A 13,385-nucleotide genomic window follows, 5' to 3' on the forward strand; every position below is an offset into this window, starting at 1 on the left:
TCAAAGGGAATACCAGTGTCCTTTGGTCATCAACTCAGCTCCAACATTGGAACAGTCACTTCCCTGGGTGTAGGCCCAGGAGCAGAATTCCTTTCTGATATGGAATGGGAATGTGGGGTAGACTGCATTTGCTCCTGGTGGTAAGCCATATTTGAAGATGGCTCTAGGAAGGAGGTCTTTGCAAGGGAAGGAAAACAACGGGAGACTTGACTCAATACCAAGCCTGGACTTGGAGGTGTCTGGGAAACTGCTTTACCAGTTTACACCTATAGCAGATGCTCTGAAAGGGCCTTTCAGAGTTGGCCCTCAAGGTTTGTTTTCGTTTTTTCTTCTATTAGCAAAATTAACTGAATTAGCAAAAACGAGATTCAACAAATATCAAAATAATTCTAAACTTTTAAGTGTCCTAATTATGTAGAATCTCAGTCTATTTAACTGTCACTATTATATAGTGTAAGTAGATTTTAAAGATGATCCATTGCATTGTTAGGTGTATAAAATAAATACATACACATTGATACCTTTTCTCATTTGTAGTCTAGCTATTATCTTGAAGTAAGTTTTGAAAAATGAAAAAGGACTTAGGAAAGTAATGGAATGAATTATAAACTTGGAACTGGAAAAGTTCCACCCACTTACTATCTTACACCTCTCCCTAACCTAATCCAAGCACCTTACAAGGTAGTCTATATGCAGCCAAGAGGGTACCTCTTATGTACAGGAATCAGCACATCGGACATTGGCAAACACCAGCTGTTTAAGTCACCACAAAAACAATATCCAGTGACAACTATATGAAAAGATTTTTTTAACCTTAAAACCATTTTTTTAAGATTAAATGAACCAACTCAAAACATATTAATGCTTTTGTGCAACTTAATGCTGAGGAAAGGTTGCCAACATACACACTCAGCAGTTTCATTAAGATAGGTAGCTCTTGAATAGCCAAAGTCAAAGACATTAAAAAGAAAAAACAAAACAAAACAAAAAAAAAACAACACTTAATGGGATATAGAGGAGACATAAAAAAAAATCAGGACTTCATTCAAGATAGTAAGCTTCACTGTCCATGAAATTCAACACAATTCTAAACTTCTCATGAATCAAATGCTTTTGTCCAGTCCTATCCAATCATAAGTTTCCATTATATACAGCAAACCTTGAACAGAATGGGTAGAAGGCCTGTTTTATCATGATTTGAATAAAAAAAAGTCCATCTGGCTTTATCTAAAGAGATGTGAAACAACCTAAATGGAGAACTTTTTAATAAAAAAGGGCAGCAGCTGTCCATACAAGCTGATTTTGATAGCAGAACAGGTTAAAGAAGTTGGCTGAGGCCTTAATAACCAAGTCTTTTTTTGCAGAGCAGCCCAATGGAGATGTCAAGTACACACCGAGTTAGAACGTACCAACATCACAGGCACTAAGTTAAAACCAACGTGCCTGTCTCAGGCTTCACCCAGGAAAGGCAAACAACATCAATTACAAATACTGCAGTTCTCACTTCTGAGCCATGGGATGGAGGCTGACACGATATGGGCAGGAGTGATACTACAAAGCATTTAACTACTGGGATGGCACTAATCCATTCCAACGGACACCCACTCCAAACAAGGACATTCTCATTGCAGCACACCAGCTGACCATCAGTTCCGCGTGTAGGGGTGTGTGGGCCCCCTCGGAGATGCTGGGGCTGCTTCCTCCAGAAGCAAGGTTGCTCTGACCTTTCCATAACTTTGTGCTGTTTGGACCTTTCTGAGTCTGGTGTCAAAGTGGTACCGGGGATGCTCACAGAGACACTGGGCCATTTTAAAACCATCTGTCCTGTGCTTACTTAGCTCATGGACACCCTAAAACACTGCATGGGGAAGAAAGAATTTTACTGTAAAACTTGGATTGGGAGACATTTGTGGCTGATAACCGCATGCAAATGTACCCAAACACATGTGTGCACACACACACTTAAACTTTTCTCTTATTAGAAATAACGTTTTGGCTTTCTTTGAATATGGAAGTACTGTGGGATAAGAAAGAAAATAAGAACAGTCATTTACATCCTAATCATCAAATTACAGCTACAAGATAAAAAAAAAAATCCTACATTTTTTTCCCCAATGTAGGATGGAAACCTCATTAGAGTGCTAGCAAGCTTGCAAGGCCAAAAATGAAGAGGGTGGTGGAAATCAGTAATACAATTGGGGATGCAAATAATTTTTAGAGGTCAATAAACCAAAATTAATACTTGTGACATACCTCTTGTCCCATGGGCACATAATTTAGAGTACATGTTCTCAAATGACAAAAGATCAAAGGTGAGGGGAATGACCAACAATGACTATGATTTTTTTAAAGGAGGGGATAACAGAAATATTAATCTTTTATAATAATTATAAATCTTCTGCATTTTCCACATACCATAATGATTTGGTTTAGCTTTCAAATATCATTTAAACAAACAAACAAGACAGAGAGGGAAGTTCACTGCTGGGGTTTGCAAAGAGGGGCGTCTGTTCATGGACAGATACTTCAGGGTGGCTGCTGAAAAGCTCCTTTTATGTGCATGATGGTGGTCTTCTCGGCTACAGTACAAGTGCTTGTGCATCAAGTATAAAATACAAGCCTTTAATCACATAGATCAGCTTTTTAGCTTTTGTAAATTTAAAAACAAAAAGGATAAATAAGGCACTGTACTTTTAAAAACGAAAACTGCTTGGTTCCAAGTTTAAAACCCAAGGAACAACCAGAATATAATATATAACTTCCCTTACTCAGCCTCAGAGAAGGACTCTGCAAGTTCCCTTCTCCATCTGAGACGCATTTTCTGACATCTCAAATTGCGGTGTTCTCTGTGAACTGTAGATTTGAAAGGCTTGATGAGCTTATAAAAGCAGATTTAGTTAATGCAAAATAAAGGTTACGTCTATGGAACAGTTTTCCCCTTGGCTACCCTCCAATCACTTTGTGTCCAGCCGCCTCCTTTTGCTGCGGGAAGAGTCCAGCTTCGCCTTCAGCTTGCGCTTCCTCTGGGCCGCACTGCTCTCTGGGGTTTTCGGCAAGGGTCTGGCCCTCGTCTTTCCACTGCTCTGCTTTCTGTTGGTGGCTTTCTGGGGCCTGGAAGAGGATTCGCTGGCCCCTTTTTGCTTGGCAGGTTTTGTCAATGTTTCTGAGGCGGTGGGCTGGGCAGGTCTTTTGTTTGTATTTTCTTTTTCTTTCCTGGAGGAAGGGCAGCTCTTCCCAGGGGACTTTTTAGGGATCTTCACTTTATTCTCTTTCAAAGACATCTTTTTGGGCAGTTGGCTGATTCTGTCCCTTGCAGCTGGCCTCTTGGCAGCAGAGGTTTTGGTGGCTCTGTCAACATGCTTTTCTTTGCTTGCTTTCACCGCAGGACCCTTGTCCTTATTGTCCTGAGGGTTACTGCTGTCTGTTCTCTTGCGTTTACTCTGAACTTCTGCTTTAGGCAAGATTTCAGAGGTCTGCTTCCCTTTCTTTCCCTTCATTCCTTCAGTACTCTTGGGCTTAACAGGAAATCCATCCGCATTCACTTGCAGGGCAAGCTTGGGGGACATCAGAGGGTTGATGCATACGCTCTTACGACTCTGTTTACTTTCTACAGCCAGACCAAATGGGCTTTCCATTTTTTCATTCTTGATCAGACGCTGCTGGGCTCTGAGCTTTCCTCGAATATTGGAGTATTTTCTAAGGATCCGGGTGCTAGCTGGAGTGGGCAGGTTTGTGGGAGGATGGCTACCTCTATCTTCCTTGGCTTCCTCTGCACTGTCCTCAGAATTACGGCTGAGGCTGACATCGCTGCCATCCTCTGGCTCCACTTGGTCAGGATTCTCTCGAAATTTAGCCCAGAGTTTCTGCGTTTTCCAATTATTCCTAGCAGGAGTAGCTCCAGGAAATTTCTTCAAGTGCTTTTTCAAGCGTTCAGCCTGCAGCGAACTGGGATACAGGCTGGAAGGAGCGTACTTCTGAAGAGGATGCTTGACAGGCGGGATGTCTCCTGGAAGACGAGTATTGAGCTTCTTCACAATGACTAGAGACCGGGTTTCAGTTGTCTCTAAGAACCACTTACAAACATTAGATAATTTAAAGTTTGTCATAAACAGCATCTGAACAGGAGAGAACTTCTGAACTTCCAACGAACCTCTACATTTTCGTGACCTTTTCTTGCTCTTCCAAATCTCCTTCAGTTTATCTGACTTGTTCCTTGCCCTTGGTGTTGGCTGTACTTCCTTCTCCAATTGGATCCAGCCCTTCTGGACTTTCATGTACTGGGCATTGAAGTTGGCGATTAGCTCTTGGTTCTCCTCCTCAGCACACCACTCCACAAACTTTGGCTGTTCATCTACCACTGTGTCAGCATCATCCTCATCTAGGGGGTCGCTGCTCTCTGGAGCTTCACGTTCCTTTGGCAATGGGTTGACTTGTGCGGCTTCCTTTTCTGCAGTCACTTTTGTAACATCCAAGGGATCTGGAGAATGAGCATGTCTGAGGTTGTAGGTTGAAGATACCAACCTTTTGGGCCTTGGTACCAGTTTTGGCGGCTCAGCAGCATCACCACTTCCACTGCTCGATGACCCAAGCAAGTTGGATGGGGCGTCGCGGTCATCATCTTTACGCTGGGTGTCCTCCCTGTCTGCCTCATTCGTAACCTCCTCTGCGGCCGGTGCAGGGACGTGTTCTGGCTTCTCTTTTGTTTGTTCTGGGTCCCTCACGCAAGGGCTACTTTCTGAGGAGACACAGGTATTTTTCTCATCTCCCTTAGACTGAACATAGATTTCTAGTTTCTCTCCAGGCAGCGGCTGGCCAACTGTGGTTACAGGGTCACTGCTGGGGGAAATTGACCCTTCTTCCCCCTTGACTTCTTTTGCCAGAATGTTTTTAAGAGTCTGCCTGGTGATGACCCTGCCTCCTTCGTCCTCGTCCTCAGCATCCTTCTCAGGATTTGGGATTGACACTGGGTTTTCACTGACAGTTGGGTTTTCAGTGTCGTCTGGCGCTTCTGCTTGGAAACTCTCGGTTGGAGAGCCCTCAGGGGTCGTCCCACCAGGCTGCTCTTCTTTTTGAGAACATTTTGCACCAGGATTTTTAGAAACCTCGAGCTCAGGACAAGCAGAGAAAGAATCTGAACTTTGATTTCTTAGGCACCTATCGGCAGAGGAAGAATCTAAAAGTTGACTTCTTAGGCACCTATCAGAGGCCTCAGGGAGTTTTTTACCTTTTTTCTTCTTCTCCAAATTCTCATCAGATGAGTCAATGTCTGGATCACACATATCTTTTTCTGATGGACATTTTTCATCAGTGTCTTCTTCTGATTTTCCTGTACTACCCGCTGCCTCACTTTCTTCCATTTCACTGGGGTTTTCATTAGTAAAAGTGCTGCTTTCCTTCAACAGTGGGTTGGTGTCCAGCTCCTGAGTGTCTCTAGTCTCAGCCTCGGTACCGATGGTCTGGTCGTCCTCAGCCTGTCCCAGGCTCACAGGAGGCTCCAAGACCACTGGGGGACTTTGACTTTCTGAGCACAGAGGATTTTCTTCTCTACTGACTGTTTCAGGAGAAGAATGAGGCCCAGAGACATCTTCACTGCCTCCCCCAGAAATGCTTTCAGTAGAGAGAATAAGGGGACAGTCTTGGGGTACACTCGTCTCCTCTGTATCCAGCAGTGCAACTGGTTGTTGGTCTGGTTCAGGAGACGACATCCCACTTGCTGTGGGAGCTGAGATGGTGGAACTGCCTTCTGGCATGTTCTCTTCAGGAAGGTGAGCAGGTGGAGGACACACGAGGTCTGAGGCTGTTGTCTCCTTTGACCGAGGGGAGCTGCTTGGACTCAGTTCATTAATTACGGGGCAAACCTCAGGCTCTTGAAATTCTTTTTCAGATGAAACGTCTCTGCCTCCTTCCTTGAGGGAGGTTACTTCATTACTAGGTTCTTCAGTGTTGTCTTCTCTGGGAAGCTGCACATCTACTGTATGGTTAAGGGTTGAAATTGTAAGGGTCTGCTTGGGAGTGACCACTGCCTCTGATGCCAATGTTGAGCAGCCTGCTTTTTCCTGGGAGTATAAATTTCTAGCCAGTGTGCGAACAGTTGGCAGCTCACAACAATCACCATTGAAAAAGTATCCTCTGGTACTCTTTCTGGCTGTTTTCCGAGAACATAGTATTGATCTTTGATTCTCAAAGTGGCATTCTGTTATTGGTTGACTGATATAAACAACATCACACTGGTTATCATAATCATTTATTCTCAACCCTGATGCCCTTTTGCTTTTCCGAGCTGTCTTAATGGAAGTTGATATCATCTTGGTTCGTGAATGTCCATTAGATGCTTTGTGGACAGCTGGCATAGGGCTGGGGGCTAACCAACCATCTTTGGAATGATCAAACTGGCCCTTATCACTGGGGTGTAAATGATAACCCACCTTATTTCTTACTACTGGGTGAAGATGGTTCTCTTGCTTTGGCCTTGCATCTTGTTCATTTGCCTCTAAATCCTGGCACAAAGGTGTTTTTGAGCTACACTGTAAAGTGTTCTCTTTGTCAGCAGTTCTAGGTGAGTTCTCCATAAACCCTGAGTCCCAAGCCTCTTCTGATAAAGCTCTGAATGAATTTCTTTGAGAAACAACACAGCTGTTGCCCTCCTCACTATTCTCAGCAGTCACTTTCACTGTCATTAGACTTTCTACCAAAGCTGAGCTCTGCATATTATCTTTACCATCTTCACAGATTTTCACATTTGTGTCTTGCTCCTGTCCCGTGGTTTGCTCCTCCACGCTTTTAGAGATGTGGTGGAAGTTCGATGAGGAAGAATTAGATGTAGTGAGGTATCCCAGGGTAGAACTATCCGTTGAACTGCCAGAATTAGTTTTAGTGGTTGGAAGTTCAGAGGAATCTTCCTGGACAATAGTCAAGGCATTCTCTCTTCCATCTACAGAGTTTGTCTCAGGAGGAGGCTCCTTCGGGGTCTGTTCTGTCAACTGTAGAGGGCTGTGAGAGCCTGATGAGTCTACAAACGGATCTACAGAAGTAGGAGACTTCATATCGAGACACAGAGCATCTTTTTCCTTATGGCTGGTGTTTATCTGGGCACAGCCAGCATTGCAGGTGGACATATCCATTGCTCCAGAATCAGAAAGCTGCAGGTCCTCAGGGCCAGGCTGAGATTCAGCGTACAGGTCGTTTAGAACACGAATGAATTGCTTTTGATGATGAGTGCACAGTTTGACCATAAACTTCTCCAGAGGGGACTTCGACTGATTGTTAGAATCTACTGCTATTGCCTCTGTAGAGTTCTCACTAGACAGATAAAGAGAAAGAAGGAATTAGTTTGGCCATTCTCCAAAGAACAATTTTTACATTATAAAATTCACCAGATGTTTTCATACTCTGGCCCAAACTGCTTCTGAGGCTGCCCATATACTTTTGATTCAATAAATAAGGAGTATTTACCTAATTAAAATATAAGGTCAATCTGTTATATTCTTAATTTTTAGTGACAATATCCTTCAGACTTTTAAGTGATCACTCTCAAAAATATTATCTTCGAGAGAATGAATATTACAAATAAATTTTTTTCAAAAAAATAAAATTCTGGCCACATTATTAACTCCAGTTGGTCAACATATACTTTTGCTTTAGGCCAGGGTATTCCTATTAAATAATCATTGGTTGGTAAGTCCACAACACTGACAAAAATTCAGTACACTATACTATAAATCTTGGTTTAGAACTACTCAGAGAACTTATAGTTTTAAGATGGTTTCTCAGCATGACCAATTGGTTGGACTTTCTAATACTGCTAACAGTAATGCAGGAATCCTTCCTCCCTTTCCTGGGGCATGAAGGAATGGAAATGGAAATCAATTATTTCACATTTCAGACACATTAAAAGATGGAATGACAAGTCTTGATTTGTAGCCTCTAAGTGAGAAAATAATATGAAACCATACTGTAAACCGAACAGCTCTGTCAGTGCAAGGTAGTACATCTTCACACAAGCCCCACTTGTTACGTTCTTGCAGACCTTCAATACTCATTTTACAATCATCCACAAGAAATCACTCGACATCAAAGAACCTCTTTCCACCATTTCTGCAAGTTATCCAGGACAGAATTGCAGAGCTTAAGCCAGATAGTAGGGGTGGTTTGAAAGGATGCTACTAGGTTCAAGACAGGCTAAAGGTAATGCCTTAGACAGCCAAGGGTTTTACTAGCTGCTTAGTGCTTCTGGGTGTCTGGGTTTTACTGAGCCATGCAGCTGATGTGCTCTAATTTCCTGGAGTTTTATACAACTTCTCAATCCACCCCCTCCCAATTGTAATTCCTCAGGGGACTATTAGTTGACTAGACATGAAACACGGCAGAGCACGGAAGGCAGCTTAATAAGTATGTGTTAAATAGATGTTGTTTTGGTAATATTTTCTAACGAATCTTTTTCTTTTTTTTTCAAACTTTGACTTTTATCTCCCAGTCATGAGAGGCCTTTCAGGAATGCTTATCACCCCCTACCTTCCCAGCCTTCACTCGCCTCTGAACAGTGTGGTCATAATGGAAAGAGCACAGGTTGCAGAACACAAAAAACCTAGATTCCACTGTTAGCTGACAATTACTATCTACAGGATATTAGGCAAGTCACTTAATCTCTCTGAACCTTGGTTTCCTCATCTGTAAACTGGGACAGAATATCAGTATCTCAAAGGATTATGAGATATTAGATAACATACATAAAGCACAAAGCACAAAAGAGCAGGTACTCAGACAATTTTAGTTTCTCTGACCCTGACTCAGGGAGATTTTAAAGACCAGGTGGTGAAAAAGTTGCTGAAACATGTCTAAATACAAAATATAAACCCAAACCAAGAAATCAATTAGTCAAATCCATTGCTTAATCTAAACTGCTTTATAAGAGAGAAGGTTACACCGTGGTTTTTATTTTCACAACTAGCAAGACAGCAGTTTTACTCAGTGGTGCCATGGGTTTCTAAAAGGGCCTACCTTAGACCACAGATTGGAAAGACTAGAAATGTCTTAGAAAATGCCTACTTCAAACTTGACATTGATTACTGAATTGTGAATACACCAGGAAAAAAGATTAAAACAGCAGTATTACAAAAGGTGCATGTGTATGGTGAACTCTGAAGGACACCCTGGCAATCGGGCAAAAATGCACCAAAGGGAAGAAAAGACCAAAAGCAACTAGGAAAAAAATCCATATTAATGGTATACTTAATATATGTGTACTTATATCTGTATAGTGTACTTAAATAAAAGATTTTAAAAAGGTAACATCTGGAATAAGTTCCTCCTGCTGTGTGAGAATGGAAAATATATTTTTCCTTCAGAACAGGGAAGACACACTTGGCTAAGTGTCCACTGAGTCATTTCCAGCTCTCGGACTCAACGAGATGTACAAGGGAGCTCAGCAGACTCCTCATGTGGCTGCAGACTTTCCAGCTCATGGAGCAGACAGCAGGAAGGCCCCTGCTGAAAGACCCCTCGAGGAGTTAACTTTGTGGCTGTATCTATCAGGTGGTATCGACAGCATAATACGTGCTACAGGATATACCCAATAAGTAGTTCTGCCACTTACTAGATGTGTGACCTTGGCCAAAACACTTAACCATTTGGGGGCTTAGTAGAGCATCTGCCCCATCTACCACTTAGGATTACTCCAAGGAAAAACCTACAAAGTTTACCCAAATATCAGTTGCCATTATTGTCAGCCAATCAAATTAAAAATGCTTCAATGAAAATAATTCGGAGATTAGGAATGTGTATTGATGCTACCCTACAAAAGGGAAATTTTCTGGATAATTAAAGTTTACCTTTTAAGTACCAAATATTTAAAAATTTTAAACTTTTCTGATGGAAGTCTAAAAAATTACATCATCTCAACATAATTTATTCTTTCTCAATACTCAGGATCATTAACATGTACACTATTACTGAAGTTTGTTATTTTTATTACACTGAATTGAAATATACTGATAGTTTTGGGAGTTACTCAATTAACTAAATCTTGACTTCCTAAATACAAGAAAAGCCACAGTGGCACCCTATATTTTATTAAAATATTTCTTCTTATTGGCTTCCAAATAGCAGCCGATTTTAACAGTCCCACTTTTGCCTTTGGTAGAATACTTTTACTATCTGAAAAACCATCCCTAAGTGCTAAAATGGTATTTTAAGTAAAAATAAATAGGCTCTGAATAAGGGCTTGAGGAATAGTCTTATGAGTAAGTACATGGATTTTCTAATCACAACTTCAGCTACCCAGAGGCCGTTATTCCTCAGTTCCTGGTTCTTGGATGTTCTCTAGATGTTCCCAAGGTAGGTGACTACAAACAAGTGGGATGGATAGTACTGCCTTCTCAACAAATCAAGGACTGTACTTGAAGTGCATTTTAACAAAACACAAAAAACAAAAAAGGTTGACAAAGGTCTGTGAAAAAGATTAAGAAATATAATGTTATCTTACTATAGAAAAAACTGAACAGATAAATGGTTCTCCCCCATTCAAGAGGCGTAATCATTAAGTCTTTGCAGAAATCTTCTACATCCTACTTCATGCCTGTGGCTGGGCTTTGGAAGAAAGCTTTGGTGTTGGGGATCAACAATAAGCCTGGAGATGAACGAAATCAAGGCATGCAGGCAAGAAGAAGATAGAGTGCTATGAAGCAAATTGAGGAATCACTTTCCTCTGAAGTGATTTGCTATCCAGTGTTCTTCATGGTTGAGACACCTGGATCTGCTGCTGTCTCCCACATGTCTCAGTAATTTAGTAGTACCTCAATATTTTCATTACCCTCAACTAATATATGGTTTTCCAAAGGATCATGCAACCAGCCCTGAAGCAATGACTATGGCAATATGGCTAAAGCTAGCCTCCGAAAAACAACCATAGTAAGTATGTATGTATTTCACAGCATCTTGGCAAGGGGAGGGGGTGTTTTCACAACTAAGATATATTAAAGAAACATTATTAGGATCCACTGAACCTGTAACAAAGTAATACAGAATTTGGATACTAAAAAGTAGTAGCTTCAGAGAGGCTGACACAGGCTACATCAACCTTGAGAATCATTCGTTCATTTTTTTAGAGACAGGGTCTCACTGTGTCCACCCAGGCTGAAGGGCAGTGGCATGAGCATAGCTCACTATACCTTTGAACTCCTGGGCTCAAGCAATCATCCAGCTCAGCCTCCCAAATGGCTAGGACTACACGTGTGTGCCACCACGCCTGGCTAATTGATTTTTATTTTTTGTAGGGTCAGGGTTTCGTGATGCTAGGCTAGTCTCAAACTCCTGGTCTCAATCCAACCTTAGTATTAAAACATCAATGGCAATCTTGCTTGAAAGAAAATGACATCAACAAAAGGTCACTTGCATGTTTTCCTGGAGAAAGGATTGGGGACAATGTATCGGTGAACCACAGGTAACCATCAGAGCAAGAAGAAGCAGGGTGCTCTTATCAGTTCATCATTGGCCAGCTCACAACTATCCCACCTGGATTGGCTGCAGCCTTTCCTGACATCCTAAGCCACAGTGCTCTGTAAAATTCACTAACAATTATATGGGGCCTTGTATATTTATTCCGTAATTTTTATCTTTGACTGACTTAATTTTCTTTTTGCTACTTGACTTTAGGTTTGTTTTCTCCTAACAAAAAGAGAGGGGAGAGAAAGGGGGCATCTAAGATGCTTCCTGGGTTTTCTTCCTGGGCAGCACCGTTGGCTGAGATAGGAACAGAGGCAACAAAACTGGTGACTGAAGGTTGTTAGGGTGTGTATGTGTCTGATGAGTTCTGTTATATACACGTTAAGTTGAGATGTTTGTAAGTTTCTGAATCTGAAAGTCTTCATGTTAATACTAACCTTTGTCCAGGTGTCATTAAATGGCTCTATTATAATAGTTAACCTTACAACTATAGTAATAAAATCATTTTTGGCTATGCTCTTAATTATCCAGCTTCCTACTGTATTTTTTCCCAGAATTTTTCTCAATAGCACCTAAATTTTAAAGAATTTTATCATTTGAATATTTAATTTTTTAAATTAACCTCAACTTCCTTAAGTTTAATTCTATGACTATGGTGTTTTCATGTTTAAAAAATGGGTGTTGCCAGGTTTTCCTAAGTTTTAAACAGCTAGTCTTTACCTTTGCTTCTAGTTATGCAGTTTTTCCAATAGCCTTAGATCTTTAATAGAGTCTAAATATAGCACTTGCATTAATTTAGAACACTGTTAGGCAACTAGTAGGGAAATCAGAGAGAAGTGATTTTCTGTCTTGCAAACCATTTCCTCAACTCGACCTAAGGTCTGGGAAGCACTACGTTTTATAGTTCAGTATAGACTATAGTCTGTATCATATTACTGTTCACATCTGACTAAATAAGATCTTTTTAAGAATAATATAATTCATCATAGATGTTGAAATCACTTGTTCAAGTTCATGCTGCTTCTGCTCAAGAATACTCTCTGTAATAGTTAAGTGAATTATTTATTAATCAGAAATACTGAACACCACACCAAAGAGCACTAAGATCACAGGGACTGGTAAATGGGAAGAAGGCTCCCCTTTCCCGTGAAAGAAAGAGGAAAACTGCCTTCCAACTACCCGTATTAGTTTTGAGCTTATCTCCTTGGTGAGAGATGGCCTATATGGCCTTGACCACTTTGTCTTTCTATTTGCAGCTCAATGCCGAATTCTTAAGGGTGTGGTAAAAGGATAAGATAATATTCATAAACCCTTTAAAAGGCAGTTTAAGAACATATGTTGTTTCACAATCCCATTTTTAATGATTCACTCAATACTGTTTATCTAGATCAGAGGTTAGACACAACTGAACTTGCCTGCTTAACCAATACCATACACCTAATTCCTGAAGGAAAGGATTCCTGTGGTTAATATTAATATATACAGGGCACAGTCAGTGCATATGTTGTCTTAGGGCAAAAGATCAAATAAAGAAGAGCTGTGGCAGAGAGGTGAAATGACAAGTTTAAGAGTCTAGAATTTGGGAGTGATGGATTCAGGTACTCTCTCCAACACCTATTCTCTAACTATGCTGCTCGCTGAGCAAAGGCAACATCACTGATAACCAAAATATATTCTTCTTGACTGAAAAAGATCAATAGCCATAGTGAATGATATTTGGATAGGAGCTAATGTTAGAAGCAGAAAAAGGCAGTTCCAGGAAAACAGGAGGGGAGAGAAAACAAAGATGACTATAGATGACTTTAGACAAAGATGACTTTAGACAAAGATGACTATAGTTAAGAGTTAACAATACAATTTTCTTTCCATAGAACTGGACTAGGAGACGCAGTAAAAGGGTAGGTAAAAGTGATACAAAAAAATGAAAAATAAAGTTTGTAAGATCA

The 13,385-nt window shown here is 40.9% G+C and overlaps 1 protein-coding gene across 5 annotated transcripts in view; it reads right to left on the reverse strand.

Moving 5' to 3' along the window:
• Positions 1 to 312: 312 nt before the first annotated feature.
• Positions 313 to 13,385, reverse strand: part of LCOR (ligand dependent nuclear receptor corepressor) — a 135,075-nt gene continuing 122,002 nt past the window's right edge. For all 5 annotated transcript variants that reach the window (XM_012767399.2, XM_012767415.3, XM_020280606.2 and 2 more), the window contains one exon: positions 313 to 7,299. In XM_012767399.2, coding sequence (XP_012622853.1) covers positions 2,955 to 7,299 — 4,345 coding nt within the window. In that variant the 3' untranslated portion in view covers positions 313 to 2,954. The remainder of the gene's footprint in view (positions 7,300 to 13,385) is intronic.

This window comes from Microcebus murinus, chromosome 14 (genome assembly GCF_040939455.1).
Source record: "Microcebus murinus isolate Inina chromosome 14, M.murinus_Inina_mat1.0, whole genome shotgun sequence".
Classification (NCBI taxonomy): Eukaryota; Metazoa; Chordata; class Mammalia; order Primates; family Cheirogaleidae; genus Microcebus; species Microcebus murinus.